Source organism: Motacilla alba, chromosome 4 (genome assembly GCF_015832195.1).
Source record: "Motacilla alba alba isolate MOTALB_02 chromosome 4, Motacilla_alba_V1.0_pri, whole genome shotgun sequence".
Taxonomy (NCBI): Eukaryota; Metazoa; Chordata; class Aves; order Passeriformes; family Motacillidae; genus Motacilla; species Motacilla alba.
The window spans coordinates 27236613-27264008 of NC_052019.1; the positions used below are offsets into that span (position 1 = coordinate 27236613).

General features: G+C 36.6%; 1 protein-coding gene across 8 annotated transcripts; it reads left to right on the top strand.

Annotated features, from left to right (window-relative positions):
• Window positions 1-1113: 1113 nt before the first annotated feature.
• EXOC1 (exocyst complex component 1) lies at window positions 1114-26696 on the top strand. Of its 8 annotated transcripts, XM_038135442.1 has the most exons (21): window positions 1114-1426; window positions 3150-3283; window positions 4102-4232; window positions 5102-5261; window positions 6147-6167; window positions 6911-7098; window positions 7729-7956; window positions 8212-8344; window positions 8510-8619; window positions 9177-9230; window positions 12411-12560; window positions 13658-13763; window positions 16612-16656; window positions 17799-17962; window positions 19663-19773; window positions 20241-20317; window positions 20798-21026; window positions 22029-22212; window positions 23390-23589; window positions 25067-25261; window positions 26017-26696. In XM_038135442.1, the coding sequence occupies exons 2-21, from the start codon at window positions 3160-3162 to the stop codon at window positions 26167-26169; spliced, it is 2763 nt and encodes a 920-aa protein (XP_037991370.1). In that variant the 5' UTR covers window positions 1114-1426; window positions 3150-3159; the 3' UTR covers window positions 26170-26696. The 8 variants fall into 8 exon arrangements, with proteins under 8 accessions (XP_037991370.1, XP_037991372.1, XP_037991373.1 ...); XM_038135444.1 differs by lacking the exon at window positions 16612-16656; XM_038135445.1 differs by lacking the exon at window positions 9177-9230.
• The last annotated feature ends 700 nt before the right edge of the window (window positions 26697-27396 follow it).

Genomic DNA, 27396 nt, shown 5'->3' on the forward strand with positions numbered 1-27396 from the left:
ATGGTTAGATGCCAAATCCTAAATCTAGTCTCAGCATAATTTTCCCATCTGGATTATCACTGACGTCAAAGACTGTCAATTAGTCCAGATTCTTCTACCTAGGAGCAAAGCAAAAATCTGAATGCTGTTCACAGATTATGGATATGAGCTGAACATGAGCCAGTTTGTGCCCAGGTAGCCACGAAGGCCAATGGCACCCTGGCCTGTACCAGCAATCGTGTGGCCAGCAGGACCAGGGCTGTGATTGTCCCCCTGTGCTCAGCACTGGTGAGGCCACACCTCCAGCACTCTGTTCAGTTTTGGGCCCCTCACTGTCAAAGGGAAATTGAGGTGCTTTAATGAGTCGAGTGAAAGGCACCAAGGCTAAGGAGTGCTCCAGAAAACATGTCCTGTGAGGAGCAGCTGAGGGAGCTGGGTTTGTTTAGCCCGGAGAGGGCTCAGGAGGGACCCCACTGACCTCTACAGCTCCCTGAAAGGCGGCCCTAGCGGGGAGGGGTTTGGTCTCTCCTGCTGTGCCTGCAGTGAGAGGACAAGAGGAGATGGCCTAAAGGTCAGACAGGAGGGATTCAGATTAAACATTAGAATTGCTTTTTCACTCTTAGTGTTGTCAGGCATTGGAATAGGTTGCCTGGGGTGGTGGAGTCACCATCCCTGGAGGTGGTCAGAAGGTGTCTGGATCTGGTACTGGGTGATAAGGTCTAATGGTTTAGGGGTTGCAGTGGTAGTGCTGGGTGGGTGGTTGGACTTGATGATCTTAAAGGTCTCTTCCAACCTTGCTGATTCTGTGAAGTGACGTTAGTGGTGCTGTGGCCAAATGGAATTACAGCATGCAGTCAGAGCTGGACACCATAATTTGAAATTGAGATTGTGCAACGCTGTAATGCACTGTATGCTTCTTTCCACACCAGGTTTACCTGCATTTCTTTAGTGGACTCATTTGTCCCCTAACAGGCCTAAATCCCCTCAGTCCCTCTGCCGTGACGTCACTGGAGACAGCTGACGTCACTTTCGGTTCGGCCGCCGTGCCCCGCTCCCGCCGCTCCCACTCCTCCCCGCCAGGGGTCGCTGCCGGGCGGCCCGGCCCGAGCCGCGCGCCGCCGTCACGTGGGCGGAAGCCGCGGCGGGAGGAGCCGCGTCCCGGCCCGGCGCTCCCCTGGCTTCCCGGCCCGGCGCTCCCCGGCCCTGGCCCGGCGCTCCCCTCGCTTCCCGGCCCGGCGCTCCCCGGCCCTGGCCCGGCGCCGCGGTGAGAGCGAGGCGGCCCCTGCACCCACCGCCCCTTCCCCCGTCCAGGCGTGGGGCTGGCGCGGTGCTCCGCGGGCCGGCTCGGCCGTGGCGGGAGCGGGTCGGGGCCGCTTGTGCGGGACTCGCAGGTGGGAGGCGGTGAAGCGCTGTCAGACGGGCCCTCGGGAGGCCGCCGCTGCTCTAGGTAGCTCTTCTGAGTTTTTCTGTGAAATTGTTGATCCTTTGATTGGTTTCCGGCGATGCTGTGGTTGGGCTGCGCCCTTGTGTTGTGTTCCGAGGCGGTGGGATGCGGGAGCAGCGTCTTTTCCTGTGTGCGCCCTGGGAGAGGCCGGGCAGTGCTGAGCAGCCTTAGCTCACTGCCGTGCCCCTTCCAGCGTGTAGTTCCTGGACAGGCCGCGTCTGGGATGCCATGTCTCTGACAGATTTCACGTAGCCTTTGTCGGGAACATTACTGGGAAACACGCAGCAATGTCTAAAAGGATTTGTCTGAGTCTGGTGTGGTCTCTGCTTTCTTGAAGCTTTTTTTTTTTTTTTTCTAAGGAAGGAGCTTTATTTCCAGCTCCTTCGGTTACATTCTCTTTTCCTTTGAGACAGCAGGATTCAAGTGTGAAAAGCTTAATTTTGTGCTTGATCCTGGCAGACTGTGAAGGTTTTGGTGTCTATGACTAAAGGGACTGAGTTTGTAACTCAAAAGTTGAACTGCATGTGAGAGCCAGCCTTGGGTCTTGGATTTATCATGCTGTGCTTTATGGGAAAGGTGTATTCTACCTAAGCTGGACAGCTTGTGTTAGCACTGAAATGGGAGAGTTAGCAGTTTGTAGCAGTTTGATTGTGACTTAGAGCAGAAAATAAAATTCTAAATAAGGAAGGAAGGAGGCATCTGAATCTGAATGCAGCAGATTATCGGAATTTTGTGTGTTCACCTTATGCATCTGTTGAAGAGTAACAGGAATGGGGACCTGGTACAATTCGGGAAATAAAAGGTGGACCCAGCATTTGATGAAGAGAAGGAAAGTTATTAGCGGCTATGGAGTGGTACATTGCCATAGGGTGTCATGTACAGCATGCCCTGAGCTCTGTTGGCAGTACTGTTTCCACTTCAGCATGGTGGCCATTCTTTTCACAAAGTTCTTGAGTTAATAATCTTCAAAATTATTGTAGTGCCCAAGATTTTGCCTTTTCTCTGAGTTTATCAAGAAAGCAACTCAGGCGTCTTCAAGAGAGCAAACCAACATGAAATTTAACTGCATCTATTGTCTCAGCATCAAGCAGTGTAGCATGTCGTGTGTGCTAGTCATGCTTTTAATGCACTGTACAATTTTAAGGCACAGGAAATATTGAAACTTCTGTATTTAAATAAAAACACTGGAACTTGATGTCTAATGTGCTTCTCTGCTCAGTCTAGAGAAAATCTCTATGTAGTGTGAGGAATTGTTCTGAATCAAGTGAATATTGCTGATTTCTTAATTTTCTGGAGCTTGATGGGGTTTTAGGTTTTGTTTTGTTTGTTGTTTTTTGGCTTATGTGATTGAATTCTACAAGCTTGTGCATAGGATGGTCTTTTTTGCTTGGTTCCCATTTCAACTTTTTTATGTTAATGCCTAGTTTTATGTTAATGCCTTACTACAAAGCAGCTTTTTGTACTCCATTAATTTAAGCTGAAGAATCATCCAGGTAATAATAAATTACAATTTTCTAATTGAAATAAGTAAGCTTTTTTTTTTTTATTTTTTCCTAAAGTGATCTGGTCTTCTACCCAAGTCATGCCTGTCTAGATTACAAGTCGTTAAGTTATCTGCAAAATTGAATTTTAAAATCCTGTGGTTACTGTAAGTACATGGCTGGTTCTTTTTTTGTGTGTCTGTTAAATGTGCTTGAGTTTATTTTTACCTCCTAAAATCTTTCAGCTGAGAGAAAATGACTGCAATCAAGCATGCTTTGCAGAGGGATATTTTCACTCCCAATGATGAACGTTTATTGAGCATTGTGAATGTGTGCAAAGCAGGCAAAAAGAAGAGGAACTGCTTTTTGTGTGCCACAGGTACATAGGAATACCACATAGTGTTTGTTGTCTTCACCTTTGTTTTTGCTTGGTTGCATTTGTTTTAGCTTAATGTACAATCCTCATTCTTGACTTGTGTAAAACAGGTGCTTTCCATTCCTAATGGAGAAAATTAGTTATAGCTTGTTCTTTCATTATTGCTTCTACTAAAAAAAGAAGCAAAGCCCACTACTTTTATTCACAGATCTCATTGTAATTTGAAATGAAAAAATGAAAAAATATTTTTTAGGGACTGGTGGGCTTTTGAAGCAGGTTTTATGTAGTGCTTAAAAGAGGATTTAGTAATCATCTAAGCTGATAAGCCTAAATAAAATGCTTTAAAGAATATTGGTTAGAGTCCAAGTAAAGGCACAGCAACTGAATTGAGTTCTAATGTTCCTTTAAGTGTATGTTTATTACATTATATCTCTTAAAAATTAGGTACTTTGAGTTGATCTGTCAATAAATTAGCTTGCTAGAATATTTTTTGACTGAAAAATGTCTGAAAATGTTTTTATTCTGACTGTACTCTCCATTTATGTCTGTGCTTTGTCAGTTACATGGTCATGGTCCAAGATCTGCTGTATCAAAGAAATAGCTGAAAATTGGGGTCATTACCTCACGAGCTGTATAGAGATCTCAGCTTAAACTGAGCTGTGGTTATTGTGGATGAAAATGTTGCAAAATGTTTCTTTTCATCAGATAAATGCTACGAAATCTCCCCCGCAGATAATTCATTTGAGAAGTTGAAGTACAGCAGAAACAGATGTGAAAGTAGTCTGTGTGTTTTGAAATGACTCTCTTACTTCATTTAATAGTGACAACGGAACGACCAGTGCAAGTCAATGTGGTGAAGGTGAAAAAATCTGACAAGGGAGATTTTTACAAAAGGCAGACTGCATGGGCACTTCGAGACCTTGCTGTTGTTGATGCCAAAGACGCTGTTAAAGTATGTGTCACTTTTTAGTTTAGTCCTCTGTTCACAACATCCTCTTCATTCCAAGTTAGACTTAACTTTCTTGTTACTGGCTGCTTTAAAAATTAGATTGATAAGAGATGATACATTCCCGTGCTGCCCCTGCCTGCGTTTTCTTTCAGCCGTTGCAAGAATATAACGCTGGCAAATTGAGTAACAGTAGTCTAGATATGCTTGAGTAGCAGTAGTCCCAATATCTGCCCTGTTAGTTGTAGTGATCTCTCAGTGACTGTAGAGAGCGTCTGCTAAGGACCTGTAGCACTTTTTTGTTTTAAGTCTTATGTAAATTTTTTCACCCAAGCTTAATTTCCACTAAGAGAATTTATGACTGTTCTACTAAGGACAGTAATAAATTTGTCAAAATATCCAAAATGTTCTGCTACATGTAATGTTTTTTTGCTGGGACACTTAAAATGTGTCCGAGCAAAAATCACGTTCTTACTGAGCAGTGTATAAGCTTGAGGGTGAGCTGGAAGCATACAGTCCTGATATGATGGACTTTTCCACAGAACAACAGGAGCAACCTATTTTTGCCCTCCTACATTATTTTGTTGTCATAAACTTAGTGAAAAATCTTACACATCTCTGTATTGTGTTATTTTTGTCTTACCTGCCTTGACAAAATACTGCTGTCATAGCATGGATTCTGGTTTTTCACTATCACAATTTTAGCACCTTTATTAAAGTGCGTGAGGGCCCTAAAGTTGCTGTACGAGGTTAAGGTTGGCATGTGTGTAATTAAATTTTTATCCTGTCATCTCCATTATTAAATGTGTGGACAATCTCTGCTACTTAGAGAATCATTCAACTGTGGAGCATGTAACATATTTCGTCTTTTGCAGGAGAGTCCTGAATTTGATTTGCATTTTGACAAAGTGTACAAATGGGTTGCAAGCAGCACAGTGGAAAAGAACACCTTCATTTCATGTATCTGGAAACTCAATCAGAGATACCTTAGAAAGAAAATTGACTTTATTAATGTTAGTTCACAGCTGTTGGAAGGTAAATTTCTACAATTCTATTTGAAGTATAAAGTTTAGTGATTACTGATTTAAAACAGATATACTAAAAAAAATACTCTTAATCCTGCTGGGTTTTCTTGTTTTCTTATTCTTACTTCTTTTCAACTTTATATTTTCTAAGTCTTCAGATAAGCGAGATGACAATATTACAGATTTTTTGTTGGAAAACTGAGAACCGAGACAAAATACTTCATTAACGAAGTTCTAAATATTGATAAGCTTTCTGTATTTCTAAGACATTCTATTTCTTGAACAAAATAAAATTTACCTCCAAGAACTGGTAGGTCTAAATATGTAATAAATCTGCTTTTGTTCTCATTTGCATTTCCCCTAAATTAAAAAAATGCTTTAAAAAGTGAGAGTCTGTAGCATTCTAGAAGGTAAGAAGGTTTTATATTAGATTTCCAGTTCATTGACTGTGAGGCATGTGCTAAATTCTTCTAGACTCTATTACAATTTATGTGACTGACTGGTGGCTAGGATGGCTTTGTATCTTGCTTGCTTATCCTGTAGTAAATATATTATGGTCACATTATCTTTTAATAGTTAACATTTTATAGTAAAGCTGACCAAGAAGGAGTATGTCACATAGATATGTCAGAAGTGGTGAAACTACTGGTATTAAATACTAGACTGGTGTGTGCAGAAAAATTTGAATTAGAAATGTGAAAAGGGAAGGATAGCATTTCTGTGGTTTGGTGTTGACCAGAATTTGTTTTAAACCAACATCTAACGGTTCAAGTTTGTGCAATAATAAAATATTCAAACTTACTGCCACTTAAATGTATACACACTGTTCGTGCTTTGTCTAGCTAACATTCTCTGCTTCCTTTCCTCTGCTTTTCCATACCTTTTAATTCTTCAGAACTTCCTAAAGTTGCAGAAGGTGCGTAACACCTTTTTCCTTTATTTTGCCTTGAAAGCAATTTTGTTAAATAATATGCCTTTTGTTTGGTTGGTTGTTTTTTTAGTGCTTTGGTTAGCTTATCAAGTTGCTAGAGATAAGAGAGATGTTTCAAATGTCCCAAACACTTTCTGGCTGCACTGTGTTAATACTCTTTTGTCAGCCTTTGAGTAGCTTGTTAAATGCATTAAGCAGTGTTGTGAGAAATTGTAGGTAACAAAACCATTGTTTATTTGATTTTCACTTAACTCAATACTAATATTCCTGCTGTGAAACTCATCTCAAGCGTCAAGATAACTTTTATTTAATCAGAGGTATATATCTTAATCAACTTTGGTATGTTTTCCTTATGCTCTGTCAACCAAAAGAGAGAATCTAACTTGTACTGATTTTCCACTAACAAGTGTCATACTGTAATATATTGTACTGCTGAATGTAAGAGATTAATAAATTGAGACTAGGTTTTTTTCCTTGGAATAAAGGAAGATTTTGCTTATGTTATAAAATTTGGAAAACATCGCTGTTAGGAATCAGTTCTGGAAATTGTAGTGAAGTGTGCAGAAGACTGAGGCTTGGAAAATGTGTTCATAGGCAGCAGGTGCTTTTCAGGAGAGTTGTTTAATGGATTGATTTACTCACAGGTAGTTAAACATACTTAAGTACTCTTAAAATGATTGTGACTTTCTGGACTTGATAACGTGTTTTATTTTACTTCTCTGCCTAAGAATCCGTTCCAAGTGGAGAGAATCAAAGTGTAGCAGGAGGTGATGAAGAAGCTGTGGATGAATACCAGGAGTTAAATGCAAGAGAGGAACAGGATATTGAAATAATGATGGAAGGGTGTGAATACGCTATTGCTAATGCTGAAGCCTTTGCAGAGAAGTTGTCAAGAGAGCTGCAAGTGCTGGATGGGGTAAGCATTCCTTCTGATGTACAGTGTGCCAGCACGTTGAACTGTTCTCTTTGATGCTGACCAAAGAGCATTCTCTGAAAAAGTAGTTAACCTGACCTGTCACGTACTGAAATGTAGATGTTTTTTAGACAACCCAGCATCCTAGAGGTCACTTGGAAAACTTAGGAGATGCAGGGGGTACAGACTTGAGGGAAGCATCAACAACCTCCTCAAACTGTCAAGTTGTGTGTTTCTTGTATATTTTGAAAATGGCTTCTGTCATGGCGATGGCTGATCTTGCAACAGAAAATCTGACCCTATGACCTAGGCTTTTTTTTTTTTTTTTGGAACTAAAAATGTTCTGGCATAGTAGGGATTACTGTTTGGCTGTTTCTTTTTCTGCAGACCAATACTTCAGCTCCAAGAACTTGAGCAAAGTTTTGGATTTATATCTTATCTTTTTGAAACAAGGAAGTGTCACAGATTGAGGAATTTCTGTGTTCAGTAACACTATGGCTTATATTATTTTGTTTTATTGATTTCATCAAGAGTTTTGGAAAATATTTGACAATAATAGAGGGAAAAGGAGATATCAGAATGCTTTTGAGATATAAAAATGTCTTTTAAAATGTGACTTTATTTTCTGTACAGGCAAATATTCAGTCCATTATGGCCTCAGAGAAACAGGTGAATATCTTGATGAAGTTGTTGGATGAAGCTCTAAAGGAAGTTGACCAAATTGAGCTAAAGCTGAGCAGTTATGAAGAAATGCTTCAGAGCGTAAAGGAACAAATGGATCAAATTTCAGAAAGCAACCACCTAATTCATCTCAGCAACACAAATAATGTTAAACTACTGTCAGAGATAGAGTTCTTAGTGGTAAGCATTTTTGTTATGTTTACTATGGTTGTTCATGTCAGGCACGAAATTCTTTTAGGTTGTTACTCTCTTTAAAGTAACCTCATGCTCTTTAGCATGAGGTTCCTTTAAAATAGTGAGCTTATTTTTCTATTTCATTGTTGCTCTATTTTCAGTAAGTTATAATGACTAAATTGTATTTATCCTTTTTGGTTCACTAACATAGCAAACTAATTTGCTTTCAGCTTATGGACAATTCTATCCATTATTTTGTAGAATCACATGGATCTGGCTAAGGGCCATATAAAAGCCCTTCAGGAGGGAGATCTGACATCTTCTCGAGGCATTGAGGCCTGCACTAATGCAGCAGATGCCCTTCTGCAGTGTATGAATGTAGCTCTTCGTCCAGGTAATGTTTTTGTTAGACTACTGTCTAACAAACAAAATTTATTATGGTAGTGCCAGCTAGTCTCAGATTTTGTTCTGTTGATTGAAGGAGTTTTGACCTCTGGTCCTCTTGTTTCCCCTATTCAAGATACCACTCTGTACACTCTAAAGTCCTTTTTGTTTGTAGGACATGATATGCTTCATGCAGTGAAGCAGCAGCAGCAGCGGTTTAGTGACCTGCGGGAGCAGTTTGCACGGAGACTTGCCAGTCATTTGAACAGCGTATTTGTTCAGCAGGTATTATTTCTTCTATTGAATGTGCAACTTTTGGTCACAAACTTTTCTGGAGAAGGAAAACAATCTATCCATATTCTGTGCTGTAATCAGGGAATGCTAGAAGGTCTTCAGGCACAGATATTGCTAAGCATACCAAACAATAACTGCCTGCAGGAATCTCTTACATTAAAAAAACCCCAAACATGTCTTTTTAAAAACCCCCAAAATCTCAAATTGACAAACCAAAACCACTACAGCTTGCTATCAGAATTGAATGCATTGTGTGATATATAAGGATTAATTTTAATTGTAGAGCTTGATTATTGAGGAGAAAAAGCAGTGACCTTTTTTAAGGATGTTAGCAGCTGAAAATATAGAAGGTCTTGCTGTCTGAACCTCAAAGACCATAAAAAACCACCAAACCAAAACCAAACATACAAAATAAAAACGTCTGAACCTTGGTTTCGTTTCTTAACTTGAATTATTCATAAAACACTGTCCTGACACTTGTTTCCTAAAGTCTGGGTGGTTTTTTTAGCGTCAGCTTTTTAATTTATGTGTTTTTTATCTTCAATCAGTTTACTCAGACCCTCCTTCAGCTCTATAACAGGTCCTCCTATCATTCAGTTCCAGTGAGTACATTGAGTTTGATACAAGATTTTCTAACCAATTTTTTTTCTGAGCTTGAAATTATCTAACTAGCAGCTGCATTTTTGACTTTGCAAAATGAAATTTGTCCTTACTGATTACAGAGCATCAGACTTACGTCCCTTTTCACTTCTATTATTTTTGTCAGCCCTTAAGCTTTGTTCATCTGTTTATGAGCTAACATTCCTCTGATCTCATTCCCAAAAGTTGCTGAGAGACAGATTGACATGCATGGAGCAAAAATGTTTTCAGGAAATAGTAATAAATGTACAACAGTACAGGTATTGAAAATGTATGAAATTGCAGTATTTGTTAATAAAAAATAGTAATTCTGCAGTATTTGTAAATAAAAAAATAGTAATTCTGGTTTTATACACATTAGCTCAATAAAAGTTTTAAAAGTTATAAATTTTATGTATTAGACTGCGTGCAGAAAATTGAATAGAGTAACACTGGATAATTGTATAGACAATTGCATTTAGAGCCTGGCTTTTTATGGCAAAGATGACTGCTTCCTACATTGTCTTCACTTTGCAGAAGAATCTGAGCTCCACAATAGTATTTTTTTTTGCCTTTAGCTTCTTTTCTTAAGAAGGTATTTTTCCTCTGTCACTTTCCATATTTTGAAAACCTGGGTATAGACTATGTGTCCCAGCCCTTAAATGAGCAAGTAGAAACTTAATGTTGTGTAAGTCCTGTGTAAATGCATCCACAGAGTTTGAATATTGGACGTGTGTATGGAAGTGGCTGTTTAATAGAATGTCATTCTGATGTTCTCTTCTGAGGATTTTATTTTTTAAAAAATGGCAAGAGATTATTATCACTGTGTAATATTATGTGTATTAGATGAAATTATTATTCTTAAACACTTTTCAGTGCTGTTGAGAATGCTATTACTAACTGGCAGTTTACTTTTTAAAAATTCTGATACTAGTAGTAGCCTCACATTGTTTTCCATACAAACTTGCCCTCTGAAAAGCTTTGGCTTGCTGTTAGCTATGAGGTATTAATCAATAGATAAAAATTTATGAATGCTGTTAAGTTTAAGCAGGAAGAGTTCATCAGCGGCAAGAGATGAGACTCTGCAAAGCTTTTTCATTGTTGTAAAAGAGAAAAAAAGAGGGTTTGTACTTCATTTTGAGATACAGATTCAAGTGCTGGAGGTATAACAGATTTTTGTGTAATCTTAATAAAATGAGCTTGTTTTGTTAGTTTGAGGAATATAGCAATTTCTTAGTCTGATGTTGAAAACCTCAACTCCAATACTACGTTACCTTTAACATCTGAAGAGTTGCATTATTTGTTTAGAATGTTTCTTAAAAATAATTTAAAGAACTTTAGAAGAAACTGAGATAAAGGTAAAGAATTCTAAATTAAAAAGACAAATGAAAACATGATAATGTCTAGGAAGCTGTTAATAAAAGCAAGACATTCTGATTTGGAAGTCATTAGATGGAAAAACATAGTTACATTGACATTTGAGCCTAAATACATTACCTTGAAAGTGTGAAATTGCTCTTTATTTTTTGAAAAGCGAAATGACTCAATGCTTGATTCAAACTACTGTTGTACTAAAGTGCTTCACCTCCTTTAGATTAAAAAGAGAATAAATATTTAAAATTTTAAACAGAAATGCAACTTCAGATTGCCATTTGCTGCAGTGTTAAAAACTGTTAACTCACAGTTAATGTAGTTGTCTTTTTTGTGTAATACTAACAATTAATCTATTACTTTAAAGATTTTTTAACAATCAGGTTCAGCACTCAATTTAAAGGCAACTCCGGGCTTTCTGCCTTAGAAATGTGAAGTAGGTTGAAGCTTTGAAATGATGAAATAGTTGAATGACAAATTTGTGGTGTCATTGGTAACGGTATAAACTTATGTGTAATGAGAGAAAGCCCCTTAATGACATGGGAAAGGTACCTCTAGAAACTCTAACATTTTAGAGTAGTCTTGAACAGAACACACTTTACTGTAACTAGAATGATTAGTCCTGTGGCATAGTTGGCCAGGAGAGAGAAATTCACCTTGTCAGGGAATTTGTCATCTAGCTTTATGAAGAATACAACTACTAACCAGAGAAGTTGTGTGTAATAAAGGAACATGAATAAAAAATAAAATTGCTCTGTGAAAGAAGAAATAAACATTTGGATTTCCTAGCAGTAATATAAATGAGCATTTGGACTGATGTAGTTGATGAAAGCTGTGACAGCCACCAGGTAAATTACGTTAAACTATAATGAACTTGAACATTAAAAATGCGTGGTGTAGGAATGTGACAAATGAGGGGTTAGAGGGAGTTTCTCTAATATTTTTTTTCATAGAAGCATATCAAAGATTTCTTGAAAAGTTTTCCTATATGTATCCCCAAAAGTATGCCCACAGTATCGAGTATGACCTCAGTAATCACAAGAACAGATGTGTTGCGAATGCTGGCTGGATTCCAATTCCAAATTATGTGTTCTAATAACGACACTAGCTTTTTGTTGGAGTCAGACTACAGGATTGTTTTCATAAGCAAAATTTATAGTGCTATGCTGCTGGCTGTAAACGTTCACTGACAGTGTGTTGTGTGTGTCTGTTTGTGTGGAGGGAGAGGGAATGTGTATGCACTGATGTTTTTAAAATTTGATCAAGGAAGGCTTGGCCAAAGTGGACTAAAGTATGTTGAATTGTAGAAGGCTGTCAGAGGAGAGATGTAAAGCTCATCATTAGCACCTAGGCCACCCACTAACTGGGGACTTGAAAATTATATATGGGAAAAAACATCTTTAAACAAAAGCAGCTATTTTCCTTTTTTTAGAGGAAAAATGTGATAATCTCTTAAAAATTTTCAGGAACAATTGAACAGTTGTCATTAAATTTTCATTCTGGTGTACATTGCATTCTTTTACAAAAAGTGCCAGTGACTCACCCTGAAGGCAAAAAGCCTTAAAATGAACAAGCTTATTGAGATGCACTACCTGTCTTGGCTATAATAACTCAGTGTCTGTATTATGTTCAGTGTCTTTTTCAGCCTGCATCTCTAGACCTTGCTTATATGCAAGGTATTTTGAGGCCTTTCTGTTTGTCTGAATGAGATGCTTCATATTAAATTTTTCAGGAAACTTGTAATGCATCTGTGTAGTGCTTCCAGATTTACTTTAATACTTTTTCTTATCAAGGGTCACGATCAGAGTTCCACTCTTGCCCAGCACTCTGCTGAATTGACATTACCCAATCATCATCCATTTCACAGAGATTTACTTCGATATGCTAAACTGATGGAGTGGCTCAAGAACACAGATTATGGAAAATACGAAGGGCTAACAAAGGTATGTGAAGTGATCAAATGATGCTAGAGAATGTACATAATAGACTGGGCTTGAGAGTCAAAAGAAATTGCCTATGTGTATGTACATGTCAATTTAATATTGCTATATATTAAGTATAACTCACTGCTTCTCTTTTTTATTCCTTTTTAGAATAGGAAACTTATATTTTTAGTATTTGTGGTCTCCTACTCTGTTGGTTTTTTTCTCAAACAGTCTATGCTGAGGTATCACAAGATATTTATCTTAATATTTAAGTAAAACAAGTTTGCCATTATACAGCTAGTAAGAAAAAAATGTTAAGCTAATTTCAAATTGGTGTGCTTGTTGCCTGTGTAACATCTCTGTTTCAACAGACCTTCATTTCACTTGGAAGTGTCAAAAATTTCAGAAGTCTACTGTAGATTAAATAGAAATGTTTTTCCCTTGTATAATTGTAACTTGTAACTACCTTGTTTAAAACTAACATGGAGTAAAAAAATTACTACAGAAGTATAGAAAAAGTTCAGGTACAAGTCAAGGAAAAGTTAGTCCTTACAAAACAAGTCTTTTTTAAATTAAAATTCTGTCATTCTTAAATGGAAGATTTAAAATAGACTTTGAAAATAGCTTTTGAATAGTGGTTATTCATTTGCCTTCAATGTAAAGCAGTTAATGAATCGTTGGTATCTTTGTGATCTTCTAATTTAAAAAAATGTGATAATTACGTATTTATGTGTGCCTTTGGGGGAACAGCAGAATCTGATAGAAGAGGGAGAATGGTGCTGAATTTTCTCTCTTCTACCCTTGAAATGAATTCTGTGATGCTCTACCACCAGTAATCCTATCTGTATGTACTGCATTGCATATTTTTCCTTATGAAGGAAAAGTAGAAGTTTCTGATTAATGCTCAGTGAACTCACTATGAAAATGAATATAAGCTGTTCAAATATCCCAAATATATTTTTGTGTATGCTGCATAAATATATATACTTACGTAGTCCAAACCAGTTTGTTTTTTAGTAGGACTTCAAAATACACAGGTTTTAAGAGTTATTTACCTATAATAGAAGAAAATCAGTATGAATACCTGTTAACTAAATTTACATTTTTCTTTTAAGAATTATATGGATTATTTATCACGACTTTATGAAAGGGAAATAAAAGATTTCTTTGAAGTTGCCAAGATCAAGATGACGGGCACAACCAGAGAAGGAAAAAAGTTTGGTAAGCTTCCAGAAGGCACATATCTTGCTTTGAATCTTACTACTTGCATATAAAACACTCATTATGACACCTAGGGCTAATTTTGTAATGGTGTATAATTCTGTACTTTTGGCAAGATGGAAGAAGTTGGATGAAAAGTATCACTGGTAAAGCTTCTGACTTCCACAAGGCCAAAGTGGCACAACTGAAATCTTGTGAAATTGGTCAAAAGGAAAGTATAAAATACAGTATTTCTCTCAGTTTTCAAATCTACACTCCTTTTTTACTACTTGAATTATCCCACTTTATTACCTGAACAAATTTGAAAAATCAACTCTTGTAATTCAAGGGAATTTGGGCAGCATTGTTTTGTATTCCTTCTGCTGTTATTTCTGCTTTTAATAAATCTTGGGTGGATTTTTAAGAAGCTAGTTTTAGTGCTAATCCTGCCTAGTAAAACTTACATATTTTAATGTCTTTTTTCACAGGGATTTACCTATGTAGCCTTAGTCTAGAAATCATAATTTTTTAATGTGTAGGTATTTATATTTAAGGGATTATTCCTGATTGGATTAGTCTAACGTGAATATGGAAGTAAAGCTAAAAAAAAATAACCTGAATACTTAAAGAGCAACAGTGCTATTGGTGTATTTCTGTATTGTCAGTTCTGTATTTTGAGGTGCAGTGTTTCAGAGCTTCTTTGAGATATTTATATTTGCCACCGTTTACCAGTTTTCAAATTCTGAATTCCAGAATTATGTGCAGCTGTAAGTAGTAAGTTCTATCAGCCTTTTTTGGATTCTGAATTTATGCTTTGGAGTTTGATGGTAGAAATGAGAAAAATGTAATGACAGGAAGAAAGCAGGAAGGTAGTAAGGCTTTTTTGAGAGATGGAGAACTGGAAAAATAAGCCTTGGCAAGCTGTTGGACATGGAAAGCAGAGGTGCCATAAGATGTCATTTTCAGAACATTTGAATTCATAAATCTTGAAAAGCAGTCTTACTGCAAGAAAAAAAACCAGCTTTACTCTAATACAAAATGATTTCTGAAACATTCTAAACACTTTGTCTTGACACTTGTTTTGTGATTTGTATTTGTGAAGAGACAGCTTTTGTAGCAGTTCCCTAACTTGTGTAAATGTTATGGAGCAATCAGGCATTTTGGAGAAAGAGGTCCTCCAATTCACCAGAGTAAAAGCTGCACCTTGAGAAGACTTCTGTCATGTATTTGTGCAAATTTATTTATGTTGCAACGCCTCATAAGGGTGTGTAATTTCAAAGGCATCTGTGTTCATTGTAGTGATTGTACTACTACTAATTGCACATTTATTCAAAATACATCACTTCTTCATAGTAAACTTGTTTAAGGAGTAGTGTAGGTGCATAATGCTCCAGTTGTACTCAAATACAAAAGATGACCTGTTTCCAAGTTGTGTTGGTGTGTGTTCCTGCCTTTTTTTTGTGCTTTGGGAATAGCAGTGCTATTTGAATGCCTCAAATGCAGAGGGGATGCTGGGAGAATTCTGGCATTCTGCGCTAGTGCAAGGTTCTTTGTCTGCATTTTTATGGCAAAAAAACCCAGCCTGGGTCATGAGCATTCACACTTGTCTTAATTAGTCCTTTTTTCTTCTTTTTTTTTCCTTTTCTGATGAAGCCAAGACTTTGATACTTAAATACCATAAAATCATTGTTGGGAAGAGTGCTACTACTGTCATATGTTCATATGATGTAGCTTGTCAAAAGCCACTAAGGCTCCCACGATTGTCCAGGGCCTGATCTTTGTAGTTCTTCACATTCTGTAATAATGTGTTTAGAAACTGAGGACCATGAAGAAGTGGGACCAATGCATGACAGTTGCATATGCCAAATATATCATGCCTAAACCTTTTTTATTCAAAATTGGCCAAGATCTAAAAATTAGGCTGGAATTAAATTTGAATTTGATGTTACAATTATCAGTAGTGTTGCCTACTTGAGAACATCTGGTATTTAAGACACGTTTGTGGCATTTAGAAGTATCTACTCATTCTATTACAGTAGGTTCTGCTTGCCTGCTCCATTCTAGGGGGCTTGTAGCATCCATCCTCATCAAGATCTCTTTAAAACCACATATTGCTTTTAGTGTATGTATGCAAATGCCTTTTACTTTAGGGATTCTATATTTTCTACAAACACCCATTTACTTTAAATTTCAAATTGAAGTCCTCTTGAGGAAATTTTAATTCTGAAAAAAAACCCAGGAAAAATATAAAAACCTCTGTGTAAATATTTTTTACTATATGTTTATAATTTTTATCCTCTCCAAATTTGCAGTCATCTGTTTTTGTGCAGCATGAATGCAAAAGATGTTATCTCTATGTAAATATCCTGATTTGCAACAACTGAGAAAAGGTTAGCCAGTCTTACTGTCAATATGAATTATTTTGCAGTAATTGTGTGTGTGCTTTAAATTGAAAAGGTGGACAGTATCTCTGACTCAGTAAAAAATTTCCATAAGTACATTTTAATTTCTTCATGTCTGTTGTTGATATGATTTATCATGGAAACTGAGTCTGACAAATAATTTAATGGACTTCTCAGTTTGGGAGAACTTAAATACATGTTACCAAAAGTGTTCTTTGAACATACTATATAAGAAAAATCAAACTTTAATACCTGGAAACTTATTCTATTTTCCATGTAGTTTAGATCCTGAATTTCTAGAATAGTACCTCTCCAACTAAATGTGTTTGCAATGTAGTTACTTGCTGCTTATAGTTCTCTGCATGTTTCTTTCCAGTTAGAGCTTAACTTGCATCTTGTGCATGGTTTGTGCAAACTGCATTTTAACTTGTCTTTGTCTTTGATGCTTGCAACCTAATCCATCCCAGCTACACTGCCTCGAAAAGAAAGTGCTGTCAAACAGGAAACTGAGAGTGAGTATAACTAGTTGCATTAGTTGGTGTTGTCAATGCATGTGTGTCAATGTTACAATGTGCTGCATCAGGGAGAATCTACCTTACACTGAAGCACTCTATTCAGAATGAAATAAACGCGAGCAGAACCATTAGGCTCGCAAGGCAAAAAGGAAGCACAGCTCTAAGTCCCTTCATAGAAGTTGAGAAGATTTGCACATAAAGGCAATATTTTTTGGTTTTCCCATGCTACTACTTGATAGTAAAAATATAGTTGTGCTTGAGACCTTGTCATAGTTTTCCATTCCTTTAGTAGGCTGAAGTGACAATTTAGATTTGATCTATAGGCTTTTTCTTGTGTCCCCAGACTAGATACCAACACAGCAGTTAAGTGAAGCTTGCAAGATTGCTTTTTCTTTGTGGCTTAGATGTGAGAAGTTTACTTGGAGATCAAATAATGATAATGTTTTGGTCTTTTTTGTTATTAGCTTTCTCTGTCCTGGTCCAGCATTTCTGAAAAATTTGGGGGAAAAGGAAATAAAAAAGAAAATACATGCTTCTAGGAGAAGGCCCAGCAATATCATGAAGAAATGACTGAATCTTAATTATGAGGAAAAGAAGGGGGGGAGAGTATTAGCAGCAGAGTAACGATGGGGTTGTAGATCCAGCAAAATAGCTGGAACAAAATGTGTAGTTAAAAGGATGTTAACAGCAGAAAGATCAAAAAGTGCAAGATGAAAAAGAGCCTGTGTGTATATAAAACGTTTTAATTTTTTTCCTTCCTGTGGTTCAGTTCTTCTGCTTGTGGCAGCCTTTGCCCAAAATACATTCACAAATGTGACACCTGGTCTTAGCTTTCAAGTCTTCAATCCCTGTGTTACTGTATTTTAGAGTTTTGTTCCTTTTATAACTTTTTGCCATACTTTACAATGAGAATTTAAATAGTTATGTTCTACTTTGAAAATTGCTGAAGAATCTCAGTTACCTTATAATGAGGAAAGAACACGTTTACAGCAAAAGCATTTATAGCTTAGACAAAAGTTGTTTGATTTTAATATAGGACTACTAGCAACTCTTGATCTCATATGTTCTGTAACAAAACCTATTATTCAGTATTTTATTCTGCCTTCACTTTCCTCCTTCATAGTGTCTTTATTTCACAGGTCTTCATGGAAGTTCTGGAAAATTAACTGGCTCTACTTCTAGTCTAAATAAACTCTCTGTTCAGAGTTCAGGAAACCGTAGATCCCAGTCATCCTCACTGTTAGACATGGGAAACATGTCTGCCTCTGACCTAGATGTGGCTGACAGAACAAAATTTGATAAGGTAAAGCCAAAATATCCCATAGGATTCCTGCTTAGTTTTGTATTAGAGGTATCTTACATAGCCTTCTTCTATAGTTCAAAAATCTCTACTTTTTAAATCCTAAAACATGCCAATTTCAAAGTTTGTATGTACCATACATCTAATAAAGGCAGTTCCTAAGAAATACGTAGATCACAGTATTAATCTCAGATTATAAGATTCTATTGAAATGCTTTATAGGCTGTGTGTGGTCTTTAAAGAATATCAAGCATAAAAAATATTTTTAAAGTATAAACCAAATATGTGTATTTAAGCAAATAGGAATGGAACTGATGGATTCTCCACTGGATTTATTTTTTTCAATTCATTCAATGTTCTATGGCATTTTGCCAGTATGTAAGCAAAAGCAAAAGATACGGAAGATAAGAACTTTAGCCAGGACTTGAGCATGACCCTAAAATTTTATTTATACTTGTTTCACATTAATTATCATCAGTTTTAACTTTAACCAATAGCACTAAGTTATTGGAGTGGCCTCATCCTGTTTTAAAACCTGCTGTCCTCAGCATCTGTTGATTTTTTTCCCGAACATGAAAAGTGACAGTGCTCACCATTTCTTGCAGAATTAACTCCTCACTGATGTGGAAGGAAAACAAGCAGTTATGAGTCAGAGATAAAAATAATTTTGTTGTTCTCTATTGAATTACTTGATGGAGATAAATGTTTTTCTTCTGACCTGTTGAAATCATTGCTCAGTCTTTTTCTGGGAGGAAATATATGCCTGAAACAATATTAACTGTAAAGTTATTAAAAACTTGTAGCAGCAACATGTCTAGAATTAAAAAGCTAACTTATTAAAACAGGTTTTTCCACTTATTGTGCTTTTTTCAATTTCTCACTTGTATCTCACACCCATTGGGGATATGTGAATGTGATTTAATATACACAGAGTTATAAGCGATTGAGATGACTTACTAAGTTGTTGGGTTGTTTTCCTATGGGAATTGTCATCAGTGTAGTTTTCCTGTGTGGCTAGATTGGTTTAATTTATGTAAATTATTGCATGCCTTATTTTTTAAATACTTGCAGAGAAAATTCTGAGAGAAATATGTTTAACATCTGACTTAGAATTTCCTTATTTTGCATTAATAAAATTAAATAATTGTAATTACTTATTGCCAAAATAGTGTTTTACTTTAGTTTAAATTTAAAAATTGTGTTGCATACTTCACTACAAAATCTACATACTTGTTTCTCTAGCAGCGATGTAGAAACTTCTTCTGCTTTTTCTACAGAACAGTTAACTTCAACATACACAGTTGACCTGTTTTTCTTCCCTGAGCTTTTAATTTTGTCTTCCTCTGCTCAGCAACCCAGGCAGAAAAGATGGTGGCAGAACCCAAGACTTGCTATTAAAATGCAAGTGTTTCCATTGTAGCACAAAAGTGCTTCCCCAGGCTGCAAATAGAAAACTTCTAGTTGTGGAAAAACATAGATTGTTCTTTTTTTCACAGTATTACATGGATAAGAAAGGATTATGTTAAAGAGGCAGCTTATACTTTTAGACATCTACTTAAAAGCTGTTTCAATTTCTGTTAAGTAGTAGTAAGCCTTCTAAAGCTCAGTGAAGATAAAAAGTATATGTAACAAACAATTAAAATTACTATTGTTAACCCTCCATAGTATTTGGTGTGTTGATAAAATATTTTAACTTTCTTTAGATTTTTGAGCAAGTATTAAGTGAACTAGAGCCTCTGTGTCTGGCGGAACAAGACTTCATTAGTAAATTTTTCAAACTGCAACAACATCAGAGCACCTCTGGAACAACAATGGTATGACTTAGATTCTCACTGTAGTAAAAAGTATTGACAGAGCCTCAAAAGAGACCTGTTTAAAAGAGAACTTTGGAATTTATTGGAGATTATGTGATCCAGGTGATAAGTAATCAGTTTTTCTTCATGAACTGGAAGGATCTTTATTTTGGCTAACCAAAACAAAATTTATGAAAGAAGGACTGACATGTTTCCTTTGCCATGGCTTTGTTTCCTCATAAGATGACAACAAACACTCCATCATGCTATATAGAAGGACAGTGGGGAGTAATTGTGGTTAATTGAATTAGGTGGAACGTGACTGGAAAATTACCAGAAACTTTCAAACCGTTCTGTTTTCTGCTCTGGAGGCAGGGGTGCTGGGGGTATGGAACTGCTACTTACATTGGCTTTGTCAGATGTAGTAACTGTTTTGATAAAGAATTGGAGACAAACCTTATCTTTACATACATTCCTTGTTCTCACAGAATGAAGTGGAGGAAATGGATGGAGTAGCTTTCTCTCGTTCACACACTTCTGGTGTTCCACAAACAGTATCATCTGAGTATGTGCTGCTATTTTTCATTACTGATTCTTAAGCCTATGTTTGAGTTTATTTGGCATATAAAACTTTTTTCTCTAAAATCAGAAATTATTCTCTTTCAGTGAAAGTGAATAGTGAACTTTAAATTTTTACCTAGACACTGTGTCAGTAAAAATAATAATTTTTGTATATAGAATGGGTGCTCCTGTATATAGTTGTTTAATTCTCTTAATGGCTTGCACTGAAATTTGGCACTGTAATATAGAAAATAATGCTTAGCAAAGTTCTGAGAGTATGTGGCAGCTTCCACAGAGAAAATACTTTTTGGAATATTTTATACCCGTGACTGTTGATTTTTACTGTGTGGTACTGACTTTCTGAAAGTCATGAGACTTGTTGAATGCAAATGAGACTACTATATCAAATAAATATATCAAAAAGCATGTAAAATACCCTAGTAAACTGTCAGAGTAATATTTTCCTCTTATGCATTTTTAATAGGAAGGACATGATCCGACAAATGATGACAAAAATATTTCGTTGTATTGAACCTGAGCTGAATAACCTTATAGCACTGGGAGACAAGATTGATAGCTTTAATTCCCTTTATATGTTAGTTAAGATGAGCCATCATGTATGGACAGCACAAAATGTGGACCCTGCGTCCTTTCTCAGCACAACACTTGGAAATGTTTTGGTGACTGTCAAAAGGAACTTTGATAAGTGCATTGTAAGTTCTTTAGTTATTCTGATTAAGCTAACTGTAATATTATAGGAAGCCCACTCCTACCCAGTTTGATTTTACATTTCTGTATACCTAAATTCTTTAAATTTGAAGTGAAAATTTGTAATTTAATGCTTTTCTACTGGCCAAGCCTTCAAATAAATGGTGGTTGTGTTTTATTTTTCCTCTCCATTCCAGTTTTCCTCAATAAGTAGCTTTTTGTACCAAGTAAGACCACTTGCTCAGGGTTCTGAGCTAGTTGACATTCTCAGTTCTTTGTTTAAATTTGCACTCCTTCTGAGATTACTGAAATCCATTGAGTAAAATACAGCTCTCTGATTTTTTTACTTGCCAAAACCAAACCTTGTGGACTTACGAGGGTATGAGGTCATTTGGCAGTAGCAGAAGCAGCCCCTACTGTCTGAAACTTTCTTTTCCTAATGCAGTTACGACCAATATATAAAATATGGCAGGTGAAAACAGAGTTGTTGGTGTAACTTTGTTTTATTGTCATAAATGTAATTTCACTCTAGGCAAACATCATAAAACTGACCATTCTTGATCAGTTTAATACTTAAAATATTTGAAAACTTATTTTTTTTATTACACTCAGAAATAAAATTTCTTCAAAAGAAGACCAAAGAAACTTGGTGCAGCAAAAGGGATTGCTAGCTTGGCTGAATCAGAAAAGTGAAATTCCTTGTTAGATTATAAAGTGAAAATTGCTAATTGCCTCTGGTGCATAAATTTGGAGTTTTTTTCATTGGGTGTTTGTTTTTGTAATACTAAGTAAATAAAGGGGAATAAAAACAGTCTTTCCTTTTTCTTTCCTATTATTTCACCTAAAATTGTTCTAAGAGTAAAAAGGGTGAAAGACTAAATAGAGGTACTAATTGAAAGAATTATTTCTGTTTTTTATATATGTCCATTTTTTCAGTATGTCTGCATTTTTCTTTTAATAGTTGTTACATGATCTGGAGCCTAACTTGTTCTTGTTTTAAATTAAAGAGTAATCAGATGAAGCAGATGGATGAAGTAAAAATCTCAAAGAAGAGTAAAGTTGGGATCCTTCCATTTGTTGCTGAATTTGAAGAGTTTGCAGCCCTTGCTGAATCAATTTTCAAAAATGCAGAACGACGAGGAGATCTAGATAAAGCCTACATAAAACTTATTAGAGCTGTCTTTGACAGTGGTAGGTCTTCCAAGGCTTCATAGTTTACTAAAATAATTGTTTCCACCTATTTATATATAATTTTGCCCCAATTAACAGGTGATTTTTTTAAAGACTATTCTGAAATTTTGGTTGACTCTGTTATTGTAAGTGAGCAAGTGTAATCCTTTTGATTGTAATATACTTCTAGATACTTTCCTTTGTACATACCTGTAAAGGAACTTTGAGTTGTGACAGAGGGAAGTGGTTAAGACTCTGAAGAGGATGGGGAGATAGCAGCAACCTAGCATGCTTGGTCTGAAGTAATTTCTTGTCTTTTTGTTTCCCCCTGTAAAAAAAAAATCATATAGGAAGAAAAAAAATTGGTAGGAGCAGATTTTTCCTAGTTAGGAGTTCAGTGTTTTGACTGGAATGAATCTGTGCTCATTACTGATACTCTGGTGCCCTGGATCACTTTCATGATGGGCATCCTGATAATCTCAGCAAAGTGATTAATGGATGAACAGGCATGGAAAATTAACTGTCCCTGGTTGAAGCAGCCTGCTTTTAAGTGCAGTAAGGGAGGGATGGGTTGATTTTTTGATTATTTTTTTTTTTAAATTCTTTGTTGTTTTTTTGGGGTTGGGCTTTTTTTTTGGCAGGGGAAGTGGGAAGTAAAAGATCTATGTGCAGGATTATCTATTTTTACTATTGCATTTAGGGACTGACAGTAATTTTGACCATAAAGCTAATAAGCAGAGACTGAGATTAAGAAGTACGTTTAAGGAACCCCCACTACCTTACTGAAGATTTTTGTCTTAGTGAAGATGGGAATTGAGTTTGCTGTGACTTCTCTTAAATAGTTCTGTCATTTGCAATTTATTAGGGTTACTTAGAGCATGCTTGTAAGCCTCCTCAGGTGTGACTTGTTCCTCACACCTGTAAAAGAGATCTTACATACTCATTATTTTGTATCTTTTTATGAGTGACTTTTTTGCCATACAAGTTTCGTCCTCTTAGAGCCTGAATGTATCTGTTGCTTCTTTTGAAGGCTCTTAGGTAGCATTTTATTAAGTGGTAATTCTGACTCATACAAATGGTAATCAGTTAGATGAAATTCAAAATTCCTATTTTGATAGTATTACGGTTATTGGTTATGTTTTTCTGAATTTGATTGTCCTTTTGGTATTCTAAGTATTTTGCTTCTCATTTTTTTCAGTTGAGAAAGTAGCTAATGAAAGCCAGAAGACACCCAGGGATGTTGTCATGATGGAGAACTTCCATCATATTTTTGCAACACTTTCTCGCTTGAAAATTTCTTGTCTGGAGGCTGAGAAAAAAGAAGCCAAACAGAAATACACTGATCATCTTCAGTCATATGTGATCTACTCACTTGGACAGCCTCTTGAGAAATTAAATGTGAGTATATTTGAGTATTCATTTAAATGGTACAGGATAGTTTTTGAATGTATTATTTCCACTATTTGATCTCTTTATCACTGCATCTATCATAATCTCTTATTATTTTGGACTGGAGCACGTCTGGCAAGAGTACTCATGAGCGTAACAGTCTTGGGTGAAAACAACCAAATTTTTCATGGCAATTAATAGTACTGACTAAACATCAGTGTCTTAATAAAATGGTTTTGAGGAAGAAGAAAGTGAGTGGAAAAGTCATCAGGATTTTTTTGGATGATCTTTCTCACCTCAATTGCAGAGGAAATTGCTGTAGTTTTTGAGCTGTTCAACAAGAAAAGTTATAGGAAAATTCTGTATGTCTGAAGTGGAACTAAATGTTAAACTGAGTGGTGACTTAGGTTCCGACTCAGTTCTGTCCACTTGAATGTCTCATGGCTTTTCCTATAAACAGGATTTCAGGCATCCATTTTGAGAGACATTTAAGAGGTATTCTGGTTTTGAAAATTAAAATGCTTTATTGCTGTTTCCCACTTGTGGATTGACTCTGACCAACATCTAAGCTGCCACGTAGCTAACTGCTACTCAGTCCCCCCTCTGCAGGGGAGACAATAGGAAGAGCAAAAGTGAAAAAACTTGAGGGTGGAGATAAAGACATTTTAATCAGAGAGGGGGAGAGAGGAAGATAGAGGGGGAAAAAATAAAGTAACTGATGCAAAAGCAGTCACTACCTCTCACAAGCAGACTGATGCCCAGGCAGTTGCTGAGCAACAGCCACCTTGAAGCCAAACACCAAACCTCCCTCTTCCAACTCTTAATTTTTATAGCTGAGCATGATGTTATGTGCTGTGATTTGGTCAGGTTTGACCTGTTCAGCAGTTACCAAAACATTGTTGTGTTAACAGCCCAGTTTTAGCCACAAATCCAAAACACAGCACCATGTAGGCTGCTGTGAAGCAAATTAACTAGGGAGTTATCTCTGTCCTACCCAGACCTGATGCACTGTTGAGTTCAGCCTGCATGTTCATGGAAATACTTCCCTCTATTTACTGCAACTTTTGTATTTACTGTGTTGAAGAAACTGGTCAATGAGAGTGAAAAGGGAGGGCAATTGTGAACAAATATGCTCTTGTGTAATTATGGTTTAAAAGATGCTCCGGTGCTTAGGGAGTTCATCCAAAAGATCCAGTATTTGGATCCCTGCTTATGAGCTCATGAATTGAGGATTTTGAGGCTGACTGGTTATTAGTTACAAGGTTGCAAAGAAAAGCTCAATTGCTTCTAGAAATAGCTGCTTTCAATTTTATGTTAGTACTTGGACTACTGTATTGTTGGGCTGTGTTTTAATGTTTATGGCTAAGCAGTACTTCATGCCCAATTAAAAAACAAAAATTGGGAGAACACAGCAGTCATGAAACAGAATCAACATTTAACCACACAGCTCAGATTTGTGGTAGTGACTAATGCTGTTACTTGTTAGCATTTTTTTGAAGGTGTTGAAGCTCGTGTGGCACAAGGTATACGGGAAGAGGAAGTAAGCTATCAGCTGGCTTTTAATAAACAAGAGCTTCGTAAAGTTATAAAGGAATACCCCGGTAAAGAAGTGAAGAAGGGATTGGATAATCTCTACAAGAAGGTAGATAAACATCTCTGTGAAGAAGAAAACTTACTTCAGGTAAACTAAATTGTGTCTTAAAAACCCTATAATGTTACACAGAGGCTTTTTATTACTGCTTTTGCATTTGTATTCTGTGGCAATGTTCAACACAACTCCAAAAACATAAATTTTGAGTACAGCTTTTGGGTTTCTTTATAATCCTACTCTGTTTCTATTTGTTTAATACTGGTTTGGACCAGAATGGTAGAAAAAAGTTCAGCAAGAAACTTCCTTAATGATTCCCTAGCTGACCATTAATGGGTGATATCCGTTCTGCAAAATACATTGGAAGTAGAGAATAGATTTAAATGAATGGGTAACCTGGTGTGAATCTTAATTGGTGCACTATAGCAGAATACTATGTTATATATTTTCTGATAGTTTAATGTTTTTCTTATACTCTGTAAACTTTCTCACTGGAGTAAATAAGTAGACTGAGTTAAGCTTGTTTAAACAGCTTTTTAAGCACTCTTCTGGTTCAGTGTGTTTTCCTGAAAAACAAAAGCAATACCTCTATTAGGAAAACTTCCCCATCTTCTGTACTATTTTATGCTTTGCACATTTATTACAAGTCATGTCAACAATATAGGTCTTAATGGGTAAAATGATTAATTTTTTTAATGCAGTAACTCAATCTATTTAACTTTATTAGTAATCTTTAACTATAAAATGACACCTGAAGTGAGAATTGATTAATGAGCCATTGTTTTCTAGTTAACCTATGCAGTGTGTTGTGCCAGATGAGTTTTCCTAAAGTTTGCTTTCTTTGGCAGGTTGTGTGGCATTCCATGCAAGATGAATTCATAAGACAGTACAAGCACTTTGAAGGGCTGATAGCTCGCTGCTACCCTGGATCAGGAATTACTATGGAATTCACTATACAGGACATTTTAGACTACTGCTCCAGTATTGCACAGTCTCATTAAGGTCTACAAAGGGAAACAGAAGCTAGCAAAGTGTCTGCCTGTGTATAAGGGAATCAACACTATAAATGTTATTGGGTTTTTAAAGGTGGATTTCCATGTGTGTGTAGTTAACTGCCATGTGTGTTGAGTAACACTCCTGCTTCAAATGCCTTTCAGGGCAAAATAAAACCTTCGGGGATTTGTTGTGCTTCTGCGGGGCTGAAGTACTGTTTGAAAGCATTAATTCAGTGAAACACTTTGGATACAGTTTTTCCCTTTCCCTAATATACAAATATTTTTATTTATAATTCCTTCTCTTGCCAAAAGCAGTAAGCACTACCTTCATAGTATGCCAAAAGAATATTACTGTTTTCACTAATATTTTTCATCTTTAGAAATTATGTAAGTATTGAAGACTATGAAATATTTTCCCTTCCTTGTTCTAGGAAGTATGGGTGTAGAACTTTATGTAGTGGGAAGATTGAATTCATGTTCTGAGATGTAATATGAGTGTGGCTATAATTCTTAATTAAACTATGTTCATCATATTCTTTATTTCTGTGGAGAGTTATTGCAAAAAGGTGAAAATACCTGAAAATACCATTGTTTTGCTGCTGGCTATTGAAGAGTTGTTGCATTTCTGCACCCATGTTGTTTTTCTTCCTTTTAGAAAATACGATGTAGTGTCAGTGTACTCTAAACCCCATGTAAATCCTTCCTCTTCCTGGAGCTTTGGCTGCCAGGGATTCAGAACCTGGGGTTTTCTATACAGCTTGGTGAAATTGCCAAGTTGTTGGATAGAGGTGGGGTGTATCCAAGGTAGAAACACGTACAATAAACATGCAGAGGTAGAATGTTTTTTGAGATGCAGATGCAAGAATTAAAAAAAAAAAAACAAACACAAAACCAAACCACTATGAATGTGAGTTTCTCCTTCTGAGTTTTGTAACAAACCTGCTAAATGAAACCTACATTTCACAGATTCATAGAATTGTACTGGAAGGGACCTTAACGATCTCCTAGTTCCAACCACCTTCCATGGGCAGGGACACCTCCCAGTACACCAGCTTGCTCAAAACCCCATTCAGCCTGGCCTCGAACACTTCCAGGAGTGGGGATTCCACAACTTCTCTGGGCAACCTGTTCAGCGTCTCACCGCCCTTACAGTAAACAGCTTCCTCCCCCTACCCAATCTAAACCTATTCTCTTTCACTCGGAATCCTTCGCCCCTTCTCCTGTCACTACATG